The sequence below is a fragment of the Hibiscus syriacus genome, unplaced genomic scaffold (genome assembly GCF_006381635.1).
Source record: "Hibiscus syriacus cultivar Baekdansim isolate YM2019G1 unplaced genomic scaffold, ASM638163v2 tig00110788_pilon, whole genome shotgun sequence".
Classification (NCBI taxonomy): Eukaryota; Viridiplantae; Streptophyta; class Magnoliopsida; order Malvales; family Malvaceae; genus Hibiscus; species Hibiscus syriacus.
In genome coordinates, this window is record NW_024062863.1 from 82,568 (window position 1) to 102,851 (window position 20,284).

A 20,284-nucleotide genomic window follows, 5' to 3' on the forward strand; every position below is an offset into this window, starting at 1 on the left:
CTAATGGGTGTGCCTGCATTATCTGGAAGATTAGCTCGTTGGCAGATCTTATTGTCCGAATTTGACATCCAGTATGTAAACCAGACGGTAATTAAAGGAAGTGCTATAGCGGAATTCATTGCAAGCAGGGCTTCGGAAGAATATGAGTCGTTGAGCTTTGATTTCCCAGATGAAGATTTAATGGCTATTTTGGTAGAAGAAGCAGTTGCATCCACTAGCAAATATTGGAAGTTGAACTTCGATGGTGCTTCAAATGCCATGGGATATGGAATCGGGGCAATTTTGGTCTCACCAGAAGGAGAGCATTATCCTTTTACCAGTCGGCTTAATTTTGATTGTACAAACAATATGGACGAGTATGAAGCTTGTGTTCTGGGTCTTAGAGCTGCTGTTGAACGCAAAGAAAAAATGCTTAAAGTATATGGGGATTCAACTTTGGTAATTTACCAACTCAGGGGAGAATGGGAGACAAAAGATCCTAAGCTTGTAGAATACCGTAAGTTGGTTATGGAACTTGTTGAAGAATTTGAAGAAGTAACTTTCAATTACCTCCCCAGAGAAGAGAATAATATGGCAGATGCCTTAGCCACACTGGCAGCAGCATTTAAGATGAACGAGCATTCAAATATGATGCCCATTGAAATGAAGGCTTATGAGTATCCAGCCCATTGTTTTAATATTGAAGAAGAAGAAGATGGAAACCCTTGGTATTATGATATCTTGCAATATATAAGGTATCAGAGTTATCCATAACAGGCCACTAAGAATGATAAGAGAACCATTAGAAGAATGGCATCAGGGTATGTGCTTGATAGTGAGACTCTATACAAGAAAAGTCTGGATCAGGTCTTGTTAAGATGTGTGGACGTGAAAGAAGCCAAATTGATTCTTGAAGAAGTGCATGAGGGAATATGTGGTACCCATGCTAATGGGCATGCTATGGCTAGGCAGATTATGAGATTTGGGTATTATTAGTCAACTATGGAAACAAACTGTATCAATTATGCCCGAAAATGTCACAAGTGTCAGATTTATGGAGATAGGATACATACTCCTCCTCATCCGTTGCACGTAATGACAGCTCCGTGGCCATTCTCAATGTGGGGCATGGATGTTATTGGACAAATTTCGCCCAAAGCTTCAAATGGTCATCGCTTCATCCTGGTAGCCATAGATTACTTCACCAAGTGGGTAGAAGCAACTTCTTACGCAAATGTTACCCAGTCTACAATATGCAAATTCTTAAAGAAATAGATCATTTGTAGATATGGTTTACCAGAGAGGATTATCTCCGATAATGCGTTGAATTTAAATAATAAGATGATGGACTCGGTCTGTAAACATTCAAAATAAAGCATCATAATTCCACCACTTATCGCCCGAAGATGAATGGGGCAGTAGAGGCGGCCAATAAGAACATCAAAAGGCTCATAGAGAAGATGACTGAGACCTATAAGGATTGGCATGAGAAGCTGCCTTTTGCTCTGTTTGCTTATCGAACTTCAATACGGACTTCAACTGGGGTAACTCCATTTTCTCTGGTATATGGGATGGAAGCTGTCTTACCTATTGAGGTGGAAATTCCCTCACTTCGGATTTTGTCAGAGGTAAAGCTCAATGAGGCAGAATGGGTCCAAGCTAGGTATGACCAGTTGAATTTGATTGAAGAAAAGGTATTGAAAGCTATTTGTCATGGTCAGATATACCAAAAACGTATGATACGGGCACATGGTAAGAAAGTTCGCCTTCGAGAATTCCATGAGGGAGATTTGGTGCTTAAAAGGATTTTACCTGTTCAGAAGGATTTCCGAGGAAAATAGATGCCCAATTGGGAAGGACCTTATGTTGTCAAGAAAGCCTTTTCTGGAGGAGCTCTAGTCCTAACTGAAATGGACGGATCAGAATTACCATATCCAATGAATTCTGACGCTGTTAAGAGATATTTCGCTTGAAGAAGAAATAAAAGAGAAAAAAAAAAATGAAAAAATAATAATAAAAATGAGAAGAAGAAAAAGAAGAAAAAAATGAGAAAAAAGGAAAATGATGGAAAACACGAAAAGAAAAAAAAGAAGAAAAAATGGAAAATGAAAAAAGAGAAAAATGAAAAAAAGAGAAATAAAAGAGAGTTCAAGATGAAAACCCGAAAAGACGTCTTGGAACCAAATGAGGTCTTAAGTTGAAAACCCACAAAGGGCGACTTGAGTTGAATTTGAAATTCAGAATTCGCGCATGGTGGAGGTTCTGAATCAATTTTGGAAGTGGAAAGAGCTCCTGATATGGATAGTAACAATGACAGTTGGTGATCAGGGATGAGACTAAAGATTAATGAGTCTCGATTGAAATAACCAAGAGAAATTGAATGCACATGAGATTCAATACTGGTTTAGGGCATCCAATGATAGAGATTTGGGAGTTTAGAAGTAGCTTCATACTCTTAAACATCACAATTTTGGAGATCTTTTAGACAGAAGCTACACTCGAGACATTCTAACGGTGTGCCAGTTCAAAAGCATTTGCATTATTGATATTTGAAGACGCCTACTCTTTTGTTTTTATACTGTTTCCAGTTAAAAGTTTGCCATTTAGTTGCCTAAAATTCTCTGTATTTATATAAATAAAGAGATGTCTTTCCTTGTTCGTTTCCCTTTTGTAAGCATCTTATTTTGAAAAGTTAAAACATATAGCTTAACTTGAAGTACATGAGATCATTTTGTATTATTGTGTAAAAGGTTTTGGAAAATGCAGGTATTCTGAAGTTGACAATGGTTTAAACATGTAAGCTTGTGTGGCTACGGGAAGCTAAAACATTGGAATTCATAGAAAATCTCAGCCATGATAAGAAGACCCAAAGAGATTGCCATTGGTCAAGAAGTTGGTCATGGGTACTGGCGGGTTTCAAGAAAGGAAAGAGTCAAGGTTCTGTTAAGTCGAGAGATACGAAATTGAGGTTGTTAACTGGGGTGAATTGGTCAAATGTTCTGTACCCAAGATGAAACCGAGTTCTATCGAGATCAAAAGGAGATAGAGTTCCTTCGAAGAAGAAAACACACTGAATTGCATAATTGCATACATTTTAGGCATGATTAGGATCATAACATTCATAATTGCATGATGACTTAAGCAGTTACAGGTTTTCCAGGGATAGTTGAAGATATTGAAGCATCGAGATGAACATAACTGGTTTGGAGATTTTGAAAAGAATGATGTTTATACGAAAACTGAGCCAAAGCAGATTCACGTATCCAATGGTTTCCAGACAAGTTTTCGCGATGGAGATGGATTTTCAGAAATGTTGACCTTTGAAACAAGTCATTCTTAAGCCTTCACGAAAGAGCAGTGAAGCAATCATCATAAGCCTTCAAGGAAGAGTAGTGAAGCAAACTCATTTTATGAAGATCGAGTTCTATACTCTCTAAAGGAATAGAGAGCGGACTCGTTTTATGAAGATTGTTCGAGTTCTATACTCTCTGAATGAATAGAGAGCGGACCCGTTTTATGAAGATTATTCGAGTTCTATACTCTCTAAAGGAATAGAGAGCGGACTCGTTTTATGAAGATTGTTCGAGTTCTATACTCTCTGAAGGAATAGAGAGCAGACCCGTTTTATGAAGATTCTTCGAGTTCTATACTCTCTGAAGGAAAAGAGAGCGGACCCGTTTTATGAAGATTGTTCGAGTTCTATACTCCCTGAATGAATAGGGAACAGACCCGTTTGTTGAAGATTGTTCGAGTTCTATACTCTTGAAGGAATAGAGAGCGGACCCGTTTTATGAAGATTGTTCGAGTTCTATACTCCCTGGATGAATAGGGAGCGGACCCGTTTATTGAAGATTATTCGAGTCTTATACTCCCTGAATGAATAGGGAGCAGACACATTTTTCGAAGATTGTTCGAGTCTTATACTCCTTGAAAGAATAGGGAGCGGACCCGCCATTTGAAGATTTTTCAAGTTTCATTTATCCCGAAGTAACAGTAGAGATCTTTAATCTTTTGAAGTTCTCAGGACCGGAAAAACTCGATCATCTTTTGATCTTTGCTTTATTCTCGTTATATGACAATGAGCAAAGAGGGGCAGCTGTAGATGCTCGATTTCGTCGAGGGCTTTATCGGAGGCTTCGTATCCAGCTAACGATACAAATTTGGACCAGTAGGATCACAAATCAGCCCAAAACAGCAGTGTTGATTGGAGACTTCAGTCACGTGAAGTCCTGCACAACAAGAACATTTAGCAAGCGAAAATGAGGGGAAAGTAGTGTTTGATCGTGGGAATGATATTGAGCACTCAAAAAAAACTGTAAAGAGTCAGTTTTGAGGGGGAATTAACCGCTGGAAATTAAAATAGGGAAAAGCATTGTAAACAGTGGACCATTGGAAATACAAGGGGAACCCGAGCAGAAAAAAAAGGAAAGAAACGAGAGAAAAAACACAAAACAAGGGGAGTCTCTCAGGTCGGCAACCAGAAATTAACGAGAAGGTTTCCCAACAATCATTCGAAGGGGGCTCTCAAACAGGGGACGAAAACAGTAAAAAAGAGGGTGATCTCAATCTTTTCCTTCGAATTTACAGTAGAAAATCAATGTAAAAGAGAAAAGAAAGGGCAATCCATCATTGTATTCAAAAATCGGGAAAGCAATAGAAAACACGTTTTGGGTTTGAGGTACTCTCTTTTGGTTTGTTTCCATTTTCCCGTTTTCTTTGTGTGTACTGGTATTGTTTTCAAACCAAGGTAAATATGAAATAGAATCAGGAGAAGATTGTTTACCGAGTCGTGCGTAACAGGGGTTAGTGTTCGAGCGTTGAGGTTTGTCCGAGAGACCTGGCACATGGTATGAGGTTTAGCTTTTAGATCGTGATTTCAAAATAGAGTGAGAATAAAGGAGGTAGGTGAAGATCGTTTACCTTTACGTTGAGTCACCGGGGCGTTGTGCATGGTGGCCGGATTTGGGATTTGGAGTCTTGGTCGTGACTTTTGAATGGGGGAGATGCAAAAGAGAATATAGAGGGAGAGTAGAGAAGATGAGAGGAACGGTTGGGTTGTTTAGTTTAGAGTTAGGTTAGGTTGTTATTTAGGTTGGATATATTAAAAATTTAGGGTTAATTAGTTTTTAGCCACCGAGTCCTTAGAGTGTCGTTTAATCCCTATAGTTTTTGTGTTTATTTTCATTTTGGTCCCCAAACCGAATGTTTTCCTGTTTCCAATTTTGCATCTTTATTTTATGCGTTTTAATTTTCAGTCCCAAATGTTATGTTATTTAGTTTTTGTTATTTTAGACATTTAACTTTTGAATTGTTGCATGTTCGTTTTAGTCCATAAATCAACATTTGCATGTTTATAGTTTTGTCTCTTTATTTTACCCGCTTCTAATTTTAGCCCTAAGTATTATTGTATTTAATCTTTGCTGTTTTAGATATTAAACTGTTAATTTTCGCATGTTACATTTTAGTCCCTAGGTAGAAGTTTGCATGTATCTAATTATGTCTATTTATTTTATGTTCATTTAATTTTCGTCCTAAATATTGATTTGTTCAATTTATGTTGTTTAGATATTAGACTTTAAGGTTTTTGCATGTCACATTTTAGTCATGGGTATGTTATTTTAAGTTTATGTGATGTTGCATATTTGGCATAACATTTTCTCGGTTTTCATTTTAGCTTTACAGGTGGTCTCAGTTTTATGTTGATCTTGGTATATGTAATGCATTGATAGGTTTTTTTTGTGGTCTTTGTGTAATAGTAATTTTAGCTTTAGATTTATTTACTCATTTATTTTAATCGCATGTTTAATTAATTTTTACATGACATCATTTTTGCATAATTTGCATGATAGTCTCACTTGCATAACTCGACATATTTATAATTGGATTAAGGGTAATATATTTTTAATTTAAAATTGTTTTAAGTGGGCAGTCATAACTGATTTGAGGTCCGCTTTTAATGATTTTAAAATAAAAGTGTATCCCGAAAGTGAAACCAAAAAATTGATTTGTCACCTAAAATTTGGGCACGAGAGAAAAAGAAATGTTCGTTTATTTAAATATATCGAGAAAAGGTTGTTATATCTTTAAGATCTGGTCTCGATATTTGTAAATAATCGAACATTCTTTATCTTTCTAAAATGACTTGGTAATTTTAATTTAATTTGTTTGAGTGTTTTTGAATTTTTAAATTTACATTTTTATTTTATGGGATCAAAAATCAAAATAAATTCGAATTTGTAAAGTTCATTGCAAAGACGTTAATTAATCGACTAGGTACCGATTTAGGGCGTTGTGGGGGTGCTAATCCTTCCCCACACGTAACCGACTCCCGAACTCGGATTTTGGTAACGTAGACCTCAATTTATTGTTTTAATTAAAATTAATTTTTATTTAAAATGACAGCATTTTTGGGTGCCCAATCACACCCTAATCAAATATTGGTGGCGACTTTTCGAATCGTATTTTTCGATCGTAAAGGAAATTCAAATTTTTTCGAAACGAGAGATCTTTTAAATCGCATATGATTTTAAAATAAAAAGAGACAATTAAAATTAATGTGTTTTCAAAATCTCACTCTTTTTTTACCTTTTCACTTTTTAGAAAAAATCGTTTCGACATTCCGTTTATGACTTTTTGCTGAAGTGGGCTCGGACTCATTACCCAGAACTGGAAGAACGACGTGAATTTCTCACTACGCGCTTTGTCCCCTAATCCGTTTTCCGTATATGACTTGCAGAAAGCTGAAAAAAGTTTTAACCTGCAATGACTTTGATGTAGAAATTGTATCCAAAGTTGTGTTTGAAGCTCTGTTTCTCAAGGCGGAGACATCTTACCAACAGCGTGCTATTGCATCAGAGGCTGCCGATATCAATGTCCGTCACTTTGTGGAGCGGGCTTACAAGTACCGCCCGGTCAAGATTGTAGAGTTTGAACAGCCAAGACAGCAGTGCATTGTATACCTGGACCAGAAGCGTGAGGAGTGCACGCATCTGTTTCCGGCTGGTAAGGTTTATTCACAAGCGTTTCATCTTGGCGAACAAGGGTTTTTCTTTTCCGCACATTGCAATATGGACCAGCAAAGCGGATTTCACTCCTTTGGACTATTTTTGGGAATGCAAGAAAGGGGATCTGTTACTTTTGATGTCGGCTACGAGTTTGCAGCAAGGTCAAAACCGACAGAGGATTATGTAGTTAAGTATAAAGGTAATTACAAATTCATGGGCGGAAAGGCCGTTGGCTATCGTAACCTGTTTGGTATACCGTGGACACTATTCATGTCCGAAGAGAGCAATTACTTTATAAATGGCGTTCTCCATCTCAGGGCCGAACTAACTGTTAGGCAGTGAGACTGAGCTAGGTTGAAGTATTATATGGTCAGTTTTACTTCATTTGGCATTTATAATATAAATTTGCCAAATGATCTTCAACAACTCAGCACTTGGATTCAAATGTGGGAAGGTTAACCAAATAAAGAAGCATATTGATCTTGCTATTGAGCTAACCCTAATCTTCAACTTGCAAGGCTGCAATTTTTTTAAAAAAAAAGACATTTTGAACTGGAAGCAGAAGCTTCCATGGAAGCCTTAGAACATCTTTCATATTTAAGTTATATATAAGTTTTAAGATAGCATTGAATGCATACGGGTCCAGTATTCGATATATATATATATATACAAATTCTAAATTAATTCATAATTTTATCTAGAGGAAAGGGGAAAGGAACTCTAGGAAAAAAAGGAAGTGTGAGTTTATAACTAATAAATTAAGGGAATATGAGGGAAGCAGATTGATCAATTGTACTTGCTCTATAAGTCTATACTATATTTTATTATTCGTTCTTATATTATATATAAATTTTAAAACCTAAAATATATAGACTAAAATTGATCAAATTAAGATATAAAAATAAACTTTGAATCTATGCATAATGTAAGGACCGATGATAGAATTTGACGCAAAATCTAATTACAATTTTATTACAAGGAGAAAAATAATCTTACGTGGCAGTTGACAGTGTATTGGGTAAATCACATCACAGAATATATCATTAAATTCGAAAATTTAATAATTAAATTGAAAATATATAAAGTTAAATAATTAAAACGGTAAAATGGGAAAAGTTAAGTGATGAAAAACATAGTTTAACCTTTTTATACATTTTTTTCCTATCTTTACTTTGTTTCATCTATTTCCAGCGATTACCAAACAAAGACATCAGCCCAGGACAGGAGGATCTCTCAGCTACGTTTTCTCTCAATTTTCTCCAATTAGCTCTGTAAGTTTCTAATCCTTTTCTATTTATTTTAGATTTCTATTTGATTTTCGTGTTAGCTTCGTTGAGGAAGGCGATCCAGCTTTGATTTGATATTTTTTGTTTGTTTGTTTTAGGGTTTAGGTGATGGCTTCAAAGCGGATCTTGAAGGAGCTCAAGGATCTGCAGAAGGATCCTCCTACCTCTTGCAGCGCAGGTTCAATTTCTTCCTTTTTTCTCTCTCTTTCTAGCCTCGGTTTGGTTAACTCTTGTTGGTTTGCTTATCGTCCTTTTTATTTTATCTTTTCTTTTCTGTTTATTCATGACACGAGATAATTATTTCTGTATGTCATGGATCTATGCTTATCATTAGAGATATATTTTTTTACCATGATTGTCTCATTGAGTCAGACTGCAATATATTTATTTTCTATAGTTTTAGGTTCACATCATAGAAATCTATTTGACTCTAGATTGTTGATTTTTCCCTGTCTTATTAATTTATATTAAAATCCATGTTTGTTATGTTATTAGAGGTGAATTTGTGAGGCATTGATTTTGCAGAAGATTTTTTTAAGAGTTTATTTTTGCATTATCATTTCAATTAAATGTTACTTGTGGATTTGGTTGCTCTGTCTAACCGATGTTTTATTTCATTTTATTATTGAAATAAGGCCCTGTTGCTGAAGACATGTTTCATTGGCAAGCGACTATTATGGGGCCCCCTGACAGTCCGTATGCCGGTGGAGTGTTTCTAGTTACCATTCATTTCCCTCCGGACTATCCATTTAAACCACCCAAGGCACTTGATCTTATTCCTTAACCTTCTAGTTTTCCTTTTTTCCTTGTTCACTGTATATTGAGAATGTGTACTTCTCTTGACAATGCATATAAATGTAACTGACTGTCCTTTTTCTTTTTAGACACATCAAATAGGCCATTTTAAATATCTTGGGGAAAATGATATAGCACTTTGTATACTGCATGTTCAATTTTTCCAATAAACTGTTTTTTAATAACCATATATGCAAGTGCTGCAGGCACAAATGTTTTCTACTCTGAAATCCATACATCTGTTATTTTAACATGGTTAATGTTCCTACTTGCACCCATTCACATTTCTACGTTTAGAGAGATATGGATTAGCATAAGTGTTTAAAGCCTCCATGTTATTTAGTTAATTCCTTACTGTAAATACTCTGTGACCATGATGTCTTTACAGGGTTAGTGGCTTGTGCAAACATTGCTTGGCACTGAAATGAGTAAATGCTAATTCTACTTGATAATTTATTCTGTAAATGCTAATTCCTTCTAGCTTTTGTTAGTTTATTTTGTTGGCACGTATGCGTACACAGTGATGCATGCATATGTATGCTGTGTGTCTAATGGTTTAGTTTATATGTGAAAGGCTATTATTAGGTGGTTTTCAGTGCCAAAGTTTACATGATCTATTGTTATTTTTACTTTTGTAAACAACCTCAGGTAAGCCTTCTTATTACTTCCATATGGATATTTCATTATGGCGCCTCACATATATACTTTTTGGTTAAGCAAAAGTTATTGTGCATGGACACCATGTGAATATATTTTACATTTTATGCGATGATAATGTGTTCATATATTTAAGGTAGAATAGCATCAAATTTACTTTTAGAAAGAAATATAATCGTAACCAATCGACAATGGCCTATCAATCTTCACCTAGTTCTCCTAATTCTAGTAAGTACATGGTAAATCGATGATGAAGTTGTTTCATGTTCTTTTTCCCACTGTAATGGCCTTATAACTTACCAGCTTAGTAGCTGATTTATTACCAGCTAATTTCTTGCTTAGTTTTGTTCGGTTATCCTTTTTTTCCCCCCTCATTTTATCTCTTTTTTAGAATACTTTTCCCTTCGATTCAGGTTGCGTTCAGGACAAAGGTCTTTCATCCTAATATTAACAGCAACGGTAGCATTTGCCTGGATATTTTGAAGGAGCAATGGAGTCCTGCCCTCACCATATCCAAGGTCCGTTCAACATGCGTGTATACATCTTTTGATTTGAATAATAGATTTCACTGTGATGCCATCTATCAACAGATTGTCATAAAACCATTAAAATTTGAACCGTCTTTTAAAACAAAAGATTACAATAACCCTTTAAATTTAGCATTCCATCTACTGGCCAAGTTGTGTTTTTTTTTTTTTGCATTTATGGGTCATTACTATTTTATGTAAGGCCACCCCGGGTTAAAAGGAGTATATATTTTTTATCATGTAACTGTTGCTTGCCTTGGCTCACTGGTATTTAAGTGTGGGACTGTTTCTTATTTGTATTTTTGATTCTAGGTCTTGCTCTCAATCTGCTCACTTTTGACGGATCCAAACCCTGATGATCCCTTGGTGCCAGAGATTGCCCACATGTACAAGACCGACAGGAGCAAGTATGAGACAACTGCTCGGAGCTGGACCCAGAAGTATGCTATGGGTTAGTGTGCTAATATGTATGTAAAAGGAGGGTTTTTTATTCCATGTGGCTTTGATCTTTAAATTAATATGTTTAAATCAATGAATCAGTATGTGTGGCCTGTCTTTGCACTTTATGTACTGAACCAAGCCCTCCTTAAAACACATTCTCTGCTTTATTTGTTGTATGGGAATTATTTTTCAAACTTGAAATCCCCCACTCTCCTATATAATCCTTGTTTTAGGTCTTATCCCCTTTTCATTTTCGCTATGGAAATAGCTTATCAGGTTCAGATGCTATAACTCCGGCTTCAGCTCAATGTGTTACGGTTCACCACAACCTGTAAGGTATTGTTGGTTTGAAGTCCATTGAGTTTATCGATTTTGTTCACAAAAATGATTTGGCTTCTTAGTTAAATTCTAGTACGAGATTTGAAACTCTTAACATTGGTGATGCAAATGAGATGGAGTAAGAATGGTTGTGTTTTGGGTATTGTGCAAAGAAGTATATACCTTTTTGAGAATGAATAGTTTAATTGTTGTTTCCAATATGTTTTTTTTTCTTGCATGTGGAGAACAGTTGCCCTTAGGACGTGCTTCTGTCATGTCCTGCTCTCCAAAAGAGGATGAGAAGTTCTGCCTACGACAATTTTAATATGCAGTTAAGGAAATACGTTATTGAAAATTATTATTTTTTTAATATTTTCGGTAAAAAATTTATTAAATATTATTTTTTTACTTAAAACATTAATTTTTTAATATTTCCGATAAAGTGTTAATATTAACATTTATGATAGAAAAATAATGTTTTAGGTAACGTTTTACCGAATACGTTAACAAATCCGATAAAGTATTGAATAATAACATTTTTGGTAAAAATAATATGTTTTAGATAATTTTTTACCGAAAATATTAGAAAAATAATAATATTTTTGTATAATAATATTTTTGATAACGTCTTTTCTTAATCGTATATTAGATTATATGATAATTTCTCAAAGAGGGAGACCAATTATTTATTAGAATGATTGAGTGTATTATTTCCACATCGGAAAATGCGGAAAGAAAATTGAACCAGACGCACCTTTGTTTTTACATTGTTTGTCCTTCAAGCAAAAAAACATGGAGAGAATGCACAAGTTGGGACAAAAATGGAAGTTATGGCAAGAAAAGAAAAAGGAAAAGATAGATGATACCGAAACCAAACATTAAATGACATCATCAACTCATCAAAAGAAATCCAACAATTAATTTGTCTAAAGTTACATCATTCTGAAAGTTACACCCAAATCTGAAAGAATCATGGTTTCACATCATCACCAAATCTACTAAAACCACACAAAATTATGAAATGCAACGCAGGCCCTTAAAAGCTAAAGAAAATCAGCAGCGTGAATGAGGTAGGTTAGCACCAGAGCAACCAGCATCAGCGCGTAAGCAATCCCTAGATCGATCGACGTCCCTGTCGCCCCCATTCGAACATTTCAAAAGAACAAGAAAGGAAAACACTCAATCAAATGGCATTTGATATGCGAAGTCAGATCTAAAAACTATAGAGAGAGAAAAAGAAGAGCCAGAGAGCTAATTAACCATCGCTTGTGGGAGCAGGTGCGGGAGCAGAGGACTGTGCGTCAACGGCAGAAGGTAAGGCGGCCATAGCAAAAACAAGAGCTGCAAAAACAGCCATAAAAGACACCTTGGAAACCGCCATTCTTCTTCTCTCTCTCTCTCTCCGGTGTCTCTCAAATGTTTCAAAGAGCAACGAATGGGCAGCCTCGCAGAGAGAGAAAGAGAGATTGAACTGATCTTTTGACGATGTGGAAACGAATGGCGAGAAAGTTGAACCTGATTTTATATACGAAATTCGAAATTTATATAAAAATAAAATATGATTTTAAAATTACGACACTTTTGGGTTCATTTTAAAATACTCTATGATTACTATGGAAGAATATGATTATTAATTATATAGTCTGTCATATTAGTTGGCGCCATCTGCTTGGGTTCGGATTCACCCATGTGTTTGTTCCCTTTCTCTCTCTAAATAATTTCCAACAATTAAGAAAAAATATTTACGTTTTATCGTTCATGATTAGCATAGTAAAATTATCAGAAATTGAAACTTTTATTTATTTTTTAATTTTAAAAATTTATGTTTAAGTTATTTTTTAAAATCGAAATTGTTTAGATGTTAATTTGAGAGAAAGTTTTGATTCTAAAAATTGGATTTTGGATGAACTTTTAAATCTTGTGATGGGATCAGATTTATTATGAATTTTCAAGATGTTAGGGTGAAATTATTTTTTAGATTTGAGTTTGGTCGATTTTAAATTTGATACATGTAAATTTGGGATGAAGCAGAGCGGCTAAAAATTTAGGGTGAAGTACATAAATGGACCTCTGACTATAACATACTATTTTATTGAATTTTATTGAGTCATTCGACTATTAAAATTATAAAATGATCATCCGACTATAGGTGTTCATTTGTTAAGTTCCTCAACTATTAAAAGTTATAAAATGATCACCCAACTATTCATTGTATTCCAAACTCGTCCATTTCTGTTAAAAAATTAACGATCGTCTGAGCTGGACGTTAACATACTGACTTAGATATGATAGTCATTTGAGATTATAAGATCAAATTTTATCATATCTCAATCAACATGTTAACTTCCAACTCAAATTGCTTTCAATATTTTTAACAAAAAGGATGATTTTAGAATATAATGAATAGTCGGGTGTTCATTTTGTAACTTTTAATAGTTAAGGGACTTAATAAAGCAACACCCTATAATTAAGGGATTATTTTATAATTTTTAATAGTCGAGAGACTCAACAAAGTAGTATGCTATAGTTAGGAGACCATTTGTGTATTTTACCCTTTATGTTTATATTTTCTTTTTTTAATTGTTTAATGCAAATTATTTTGCAGTTTAAATTTGTGCTGTAGAATCTGTTCTTTAGTGCCAGCAAATGCCTACGAAAAGTTATCGTAACTTAAATTATATAAATTGACATAAAATTTAATGATGTGATTAATTATTGTTAATGACGCACTTCCAAAATCAATAACATTAAACTGCCTTTTTTTTGAAGAGGGACTGATTTGCTCAATATCGAATATGGAGGGATTGGAGAGATTATTTACCTGAATATTTGTCTTTAATCTGGGCCGGATTTGAATTCGAAACGGCCTTATTCAAGAACCAAGAATTAAAAATCTACGGCAGAGATATAAAAGAGAAGAAAGAGAAAAAAACGGGGGAAAGATTTGGAGCACTGAAAGAGAGATAGGCTGCTTCGACTTTCTCCAGGTAACTATCCTTTGATGTTCCTTGTTGCTCAGATTGATTGGATTTGAAGTTCTTGATTCTTCATTGCAGTATTCTGATTTTTTTAAAACATTAACAAAATCCTCCGATTTGCTTCTCCTTCGATTGGGTTTCTCGTGACCTAGGTTTTTGGATAAAAGCTTTATTCTATGATAAATGACATGTTTTAAGTGCTGAAATTTAAAAAATATGTATCTGTTGGAAATTTTCCCTTTGTTTGGCGATTGAAAAAGTTACGAATAAAACCGGTGTGTCTCTCTAATTGTAGAATAATACAGCTACTAATGTTTATATATCTAATTTTAACAGATATTGCATTGACGAAAGTTCAGGGACCAAACGTTCAAGAATCATCTACTACTCATGGCATCCAAAGATGCAGATCCGTCACTCGGGTACTTGACCCGTAAAGACACCGAGGTCAAACTCCCTCGGCCGACACGTGTCAAAAACAAAACTCCAGCTCCAATTCAAATAACTGCTGAACAAATCCTTCGAGAAGCTCGGGAACGGAAAGAGGCGGAAATTCGACCTTCTAACATCTCTTCCACGGCGGAAATTTGACCTTCGAAGACCTAATCCGCAGTGTTCGGTGGAATGTCAGCGTTTGGATCAAGTACACTCAATGGGAAGAGTCCCAGAAGGACTTCAATCGAGCACGGAGCGTTTGGGAGCGTGCTCTGGAAGTTTATTACCGAAACCACACTTTATGGTTGAAATATGCCGAAGTGGAAATGAAGAACAAGTTCATCAACCATGCAAGGAATGTTTGGGACCGTGCCGTCACGCTCATCCCGCGTGTGGAACAGCTCCGGTACAAGTACATCCACATGGAAGAGATGTTAGGGAATGTTGCTGGAGCTCGCCAGATTTTTGAACGCTGGATGTCATGGATGCCGGACCAACAAGGTTGGCTTTCCTACATTAAGTTTGAGCTTCGTTACAATGAAGTTGAGCGCGCCCGTGCCATTTATGAATGCTTTGTTCAATGCTACCCCAAAGTTGGAGCTTGGATTAGATTTGCCAAATTCGAGATGAAAAACGGGGAGATTGTACGGGCTAGGAATGTGTATGAGCGTGCGGTGGAGAAGCTGGCAGATGAAGAAGATGCAGAGCAGTTATTCGTTGCTTTTGCTGAGTTTGAGGAACGGTGTAAGGAAACAGAACGAGCTCGTTGTATTTACTAGTTCGCTCTCAATCATATACCCAAAGGGAGAGCAGAGGATTTATATAGAAAGTTTGTGGCTTTTGAGAAGCAAAATGGAGATAAGGAAGGGATTGAGGATGCAATTGTGGGAAAAAGGAGATTTCAGTATGAGGAAGAATCCTTTAAATTATGATGCTTGGTTTGATTATATAAAATTGGAAGAGAGCGTAGGCAATAAGGGGAGAATTAGGGAGGTTTATGAGAGGGCTATTGCTAATGTTCCTCCAGCTGAGGTGAAGCGATATTGGCAGAGATATATTTACTTGTGGTGAGTTTTTGTGTACCTAATGGTGGTAAGCTTGGTTTTTTATTATTATTGTTCTGAACTAACTGAATTATGGTTTACTTGTTATTTAGGATTAATTATGCTTTATATGAGGAGCTTGATGCCGGGGATATGGAGTGGACAAGAGATGTGTGTAGGTATCTTTCTTTTCCTTCAATGGATTTATGGTTCTGTTGGTTGTTTTTGTTGCTAAATTGCAAGTCAAATCAATGCTTTACTAATAAATCTTGACAATCAAACTTTGCAAGAAACTTGCCGATTGCCAATATTGAATGTTTGAATATGTCTGTTTCACTCTACTTGCTTGTCCATTTCATTATGCTTCTGGGGAAATTTTTATCTCCTCTCTTGGAATTATGCTGAGGAGAAAGGGAAAAGAACGAGGAAAATCTAAAATTTAAGTAGATATTAATTGCAAAGGAGCTTACTTATGGATTACAGCTGTCTTTATTGCACCCTTTTTTTTCTTTGTTCTATCAGCATCTTCATTATTTCCATGGTTGTCTTTCTGTTTCATATTTCCTTGCTTTGTATCGATTCCCCACTTTGGGTTTTGTATGTGGACAGCTCTATATATCTGAAATGCTATGAGAAATGGTGTTGTTTAACAAGGAAAGAGAACATTTCGGAATGCTAATTGTTTATCTTTGACATGAGCTATAATATATTTTCTTATAAAATATTTTCAGGGAGTGCCTTAAGCTTATACCCCATGAGAAGTCTTCTTTTGCAAAGATCTGGCTTCTTGCTGCGCAGTTTGAAATAAGACAACTCAATCTCAAGGGTGCACGACAAATTTTGGGAAATGCTATTGGAAAAGCTCCCAAAGATAAGGTAGGTGTCTAACTGATGCTGAATGACTATAAATTTGACCGTTTAACATGAAGTATTCTCATTATGTTGTCTTGTTATCATTCAGATCTTTAAGAAGTATATTGAAATTGAGCTGCAACTTGGTAATATTGATCGTTGTCTAAAATTGTACGAGAAATATCTAGAGTTGGCGCCTGAGAACTGCTATGCATGGAGCAAATATGCCGAGTTAGAAAGATCATTATCTGAAACGGAGCGGGCAAGAGCTATTTTTGAGCTTGCCATCACACAACCAGCTTTGGACATGCCAGAGTTACTGTGGAAGGTATTTGCCCTATCAACAACTGTTTGATGATGTTTATCTTTTTTTATTGTAGTTACGCCAATTTATTGTCAAGGCAGAAACTGTTATACTGAGTCCTGGGTGGGAGGGTGACTTAATTGTCCTTTTCTATTGGTCGTGCTGGATACTTTTGTCTTATTGCTTCATAGTTGATCCAACAAGGTATTCCCGTCACATGATTAAGGTTTCTCGTGTGAAATGACTGATGATTTTCTTATGAATCTTCATTTTATAATAGTTGCATGTTTACTTGAAGATATATGCACGGTAATAAAAATTGGGACAGCAATGAGGTCTTAATAAGTGATTTCTCCAATTTTTCTCGTCTTTTCTTTCTTGTTTTTTTAAGAATATAATTTCTAATGATGTTATATTAAATACTAAATGGTGGTAATGCTTCATATTCTTTGATGACAGGCATACATGGATTTTGAAATTTCTGAAAGTGAATATGAACGAACCAGAGGATTGTACGAGAGACTTTTGGATCGAACAAAGCACTTGAAGGTGTGGATTAGTCATGCCAAGTTTGAAGCCTCTGCAAAGGAGAATGATGAGGATTGGGACTTGCCAGAAGACGGGGTTCCGGAACATGATTATGAAGCAAGAAGGGATGCGTTCAGCGTGTGATAAGTGAGAGTCCGGAACCAATCCAATATCAGCTACCTGCTAGTGTTATCAACTTTGATAATTTTAAATTCTTACCTTCTGTTTTATTTTTATTCTCTCCAGGAGTCTTTGAAAGAGCAATCGACTACTATAGAACGTAGGCACTGGAATTGAAAGAAGAGCACGCTATGCTACTGGAAGAGTGGCTTAACATGGAAAGCAATTTTGGCGAGCTTGGAGACGTAAGCGTGGTCCAGTCTAAGGTGCCCAAGAAACTCAAAAAGAGGAAGCAAATAACAAGTGAAGATGGTGGTGTCTCTGGGTATGTAACTCGCACCATTTACTTTGCTTCTAGCGGTATTGGCATATATGTATTCTGCTGGAACACTAAATGTTGAATCATTTGGCTTGATAGGTATGAAGAATATATCGAATATGTATTCCCGGAAGAAAACCAGGTGACGAACCTCAAGATTTTAGAAGCGGCTTATAAATGGAAAAAACAGAAGCTTTCTTCCGATGACGAGTAGAATGATATCTATATTGTAATTTTAATTCCAAATGTAAATACGAGCATGCCAATGTGACTGCTTAATGTCTGGATTTTGTTGTGCTGTATTTGTGTTCGGGAAAACAGGCTTCTGAGGGAAGTGTTGAACTGGAGACGAGAACTTTGTCAAATGAAATGAGTTAGCATAGCATTCTTTAAGGTTTCATTTGAATTTTTAGTTTTATTATAAAGTGAGATGAAATTTTATTAGAATAATTAACAAACTTTTGATTTTATTAAAAACAGACATCGTGTTCATTTGAGACAATTCAGTAGATTAAAATTAATGTATAATATCTCATTTTAATTTAATAGTTTTTCAACATTTTAAAGTGAAAAGAAGCCAGTAACTTTTGGATTTCAGACTAATTTCTTTCATGGACGTAATATTTTAGTTAGTCGAAAATTACACATCAGGAGTAGATGTGAAAAAGTAGGGCTTGCTCCATCGCTTTGCTAAAATTGTAGGAGGCCAAGGGAAAAAGGGAGCATTTGAACCTAACCTTGGGCCTTGCGGGCCAAAGGTTTTAAAAGTAACTTAGAACTCAACAGTAGGGGATCATCTGAGAAAGCGGGTAAAGAATGATGCGATGGCTTGAACAGCCGCATCTTCGGCTTCCTCTTGGGTGGATCCCTTAGTTTGGAGGTGCTTCTTTGAAATCTTGAATGAGGGGTCACCACCTTCAATCTCATGCAACCCACTCATTGCCTTCATTTTCTTCCTTACACCTAATATTTCCAAGGGACGTAAACCATCCTTGCTACCCTAAACTCAAGTTCCAAAGCACCAAGAGATATCAAAATTATAAAAAAGATCAATTTTTTCATGTCGAAATGAGTTTTGATCCTTCTAAACATACACACGAAGAGAAATCATTTAACATCAATGCACGATTTTTGTACAACCATAAGACGAAAATATGAAGACAACCACATCATTCATGTAAAGAACCATGTATTAAGGTGAGAAGAGTACCTGCACAACCATCACAGGAACTTTAAGTTGAAGTAAAGTTTCATCTCTTACTGCTCCATTCATCCCCTGATATTTAACCAAGAATTTATTATTAACAAAGCCCGATTCAGCTTCCAAGTTGCATCACAAAGGTTAAACTACGATTCCTCAGGGTAAAAGTCATTGTTTCCTGCCCTAATCCCCAAGGGCCCTATCCTCATTCATAAATAAAGTTTAACATGGTAGCCTAAACACTGTAAAGTTGTAATTTCTAATTCACTATTGTGTTCATGCGTTGTGAAAGACCCCTTTATAAATATTCACTGAATAAACCGAAACAGTTTGTCGGATTAACCTTGGGAAATCTACAACAGAATACGAATGACTGTTGACTCGCTCATATTATGGAATCGGTCAGATATAAACGGAAAAACCATTGGATGTCTTCATAAGATACACTAGAACAAACAGCTGATATCATCAATGCCAATTTCAAAACCAGAACAGCAGAGAAGTTTGAGCAAATGACAAACCTTAAGCGGGTATCTTAGGCAAACAATTAATGATGCATCAATGTCTTCCTGGGCAGCCACCATGCAGCTCACTCTACAAAGAAACATGGCCTTAAAATGGGACATACAAGCAATCATCAATGAAATTTAGACAATCTCAAAGAAAAATGTGAACCATGACATTGATTATGGAACATCAACACCAGGATTAGTCCTTAATGTCCCTTAAATCCTATGGAAGAATGCATTGACAATGTTATAACCTTAAACAATTCCCTAAGCACAGACATTAGCAAAACACAAATGGCAACACAATTATATTGTACCTTGAACCCATTGATTTGCCAGCCAAAATCAGAGGATGCCCAGTATATTTGGAAACTGCATCCTTAACAACACCTGAGTGGAAATCCACCAATTTTTCTGCCTTGGCTGGAGCCTTTCTTCTTCCCCCAGACATATCTGCAAATACCACAACAATCCCTTATATTTCAAATGATTTGAAAAGAAAAGCATTAATCTGAGAAGTGAACTTAAAGGGTAATCAAATGTCACAACTTCAACAGCATTCAACGCCTTCTTCAACATTTCTTTCCATCTGCAAAGATTCAACTCACTTAACCATTAAACAAAAGCCCCAATTAACCTTAAAAAGGGAGAAAAAAGGACTTGATCATCCAATCAGAAGAGGAAGGAGCACCAGCGCCATGTGCAAAGACTACCACAGGGGATGATTTTTCTTGGGTCAACGCTGATTTTGACGGTGATTCTCCGTCCACGGTTTGCCCTTTTCGTCTTCGCTTTGAAGGCGGTGAAGAAGACATTGCTGGAAAGATTACTCTTCCTTTTCGTTTCCCCAAATTGAAGGGATAATACCTATCAAATATTAAAAAAAATGAAGTTCCCTTCGCGCCAAATACCATTTCTAAGAACTTCCCAGCTTCGCCAACACGTCATCCAACACCATTTTAGGGCTTTTGGGCTTTTAAAGGGCGTA

General features: G+C 35.9%; 4 protein-coding genes and 1 pseudogene across 4 annotated transcripts; 3 read left to right on the forward strand and 2 right to left on the reverse strand.

Annotated features, from left to right (window-relative positions):
- The first annotated feature begins 523 nt into the window (after positions 1-523).
- On the forward strand, positions 524-17,922 carry LOC120140664 (annotated as a pseudogene).
- LOC120140913 (BTB/POZ domain-containing protein POB1-like) lies at positions 6,611-7,325 on the forward strand. The gene has a single exon (XM_039155909.1). The coding sequence runs from the start codon at positions 6,705-6,707 to the stop codon at positions 7,323-7,325; it is 621 nt and encodes a 206-aa protein (XP_039011840.1). The 5' UTR covers positions 6,611-6,704.
- LOC120140660 (ubiquitin-conjugating enzyme E2-17 kDa) lies at positions 8,120-10,863 on the forward strand. The gene is made up of 5 exons (XM_039155628.1): positions 8,120-8,254; positions 8,368-8,447; positions 8,905-9,032; positions 10,135-10,239; positions 10,561-10,863. The coding sequence occupies exons 2-5, from the start codon at positions 8,378-8,380 to the stop codon at positions 10,702-10,704; spliced, it is 447 nt and encodes a 148-aa protein (XP_039011559.1). The 5' UTR covers positions 8,120-8,254; positions 8,368-8,377; the 3' UTR covers positions 10,705-10,863.
- On the reverse strand, positions 11,868-12,418 carry LOC120140663 (arabinogalactan protein 41-like). The gene is made up of 2 exons (XM_039155631.1): positions 12,268-12,418; positions 11,868-12,139 (listed from the first exon to the last, which is right to left on the reverse strand). Exons 1-2 carry the CDS (start codon positions 12,386-12,388, stop codon positions 12,051-12,053), a joined length of 210 nt encoding a protein of 69 aa, XP_039011562.1. The 5' UTR covers positions 12,389-12,418; the 3' UTR covers positions 11,868-12,050.
- A 799-nt stretch (positions 17,923-18,721) lies between the features above and the next one.
- Positions 18,722-20,155, reverse strand: LOC120140658. The gene is made up of 5 exons (XM_039155626.1): positions 19,957-20,155; positions 19,824-19,885; positions 19,614-19,749; positions 19,309-19,381; positions 18,722-18,862 (listed from the first exon to the last, which is right to left on the reverse strand). The coding sequence occupies exons 1-5, from the start codon at positions 20,109-20,111 to the stop codon at positions 18,779-18,781; spliced, it is 510 nt and encodes a 169-aa protein (XP_039011557.1). The 5' UTR covers positions 20,112-20,155; the 3' UTR covers positions 18,722-18,778.
- Positions 20,156-20,284: the final 129 nt, after the last annotated feature.

What these genes read in the sequence shown, in the direction of transcription:
- LOC120140660 (XM_039155628.1), top strand. Translation starts at nt 8,378, where the DNA reads ATGGCTTCAAAGCGGATCTTGAAGGAGCTCAAGGATCTGCAGAAGGAT. An exon ending in TCCTACCTCTTGCAGCGCAG is followed by an intron (nt 8,448 to 8,904) that starts GTTCAATTTCTT and finishes TATTGAAATAAG; the next exon opens with GCCCTGTTGCTGAAGACATG. An exon ending in ATCCATTTAAACCACCCAAG is followed by an intron (nt 9,033 to 10,134) that starts GCACTTGATCTT and finishes CCTTCGATTCAG; the next exon opens with GTTGCGTTCAGGACAAAGGT.
- LOC120140913 (XM_039155909.1), top strand. Translation starts at nt 6,705, where the DNA reads ATGACTTGCAGAAAGCTGAAAAAAGTTTTAACCTGCAATGACTTTGAT.
- LOC120140663 (XM_039155631.1), bottom strand. Translation starts at nt 12,388, where the DNA reads ATGGCGGTTTCCAAGGTGTCTTTTATGGCTGTTTTTGCAGCTCTTGTT. An exon ending in ACCTGCTCCCACAAGCGATG is followed by an intron (nt 12,140 to 12,267) that starts GTTAATTAGCTC and finishes TGGGGGCGACAG; the next exon opens with GGACGTCGATCGATCTAGGG.
- LOC120140658 (XM_039155626.1), bottom strand. Translation starts at nt 20,111, where the DNA reads ATGTCTTCTTCACCGCCTTCAAAGCGAAGACGAAAAGGGCAAACCGTG. An exon ending in TCTTCTGATTGGATGATCAA is followed by an intron (nt 19,886 to 19,956) that starts GTCCTTTTTTCT and finishes GAATCTTTGCAG; the next exon opens with ATGGAAAGAAATGTTGAAGA. An exon ending in GGCAAATCAATGGGTTCAAG is followed by an intron (nt 19,382 to 19,613) that starts GTACAATATAAT and finishes GTTTCTTTGTAG; the next exon opens with AGTGAGCTGCATGGTGGCTG.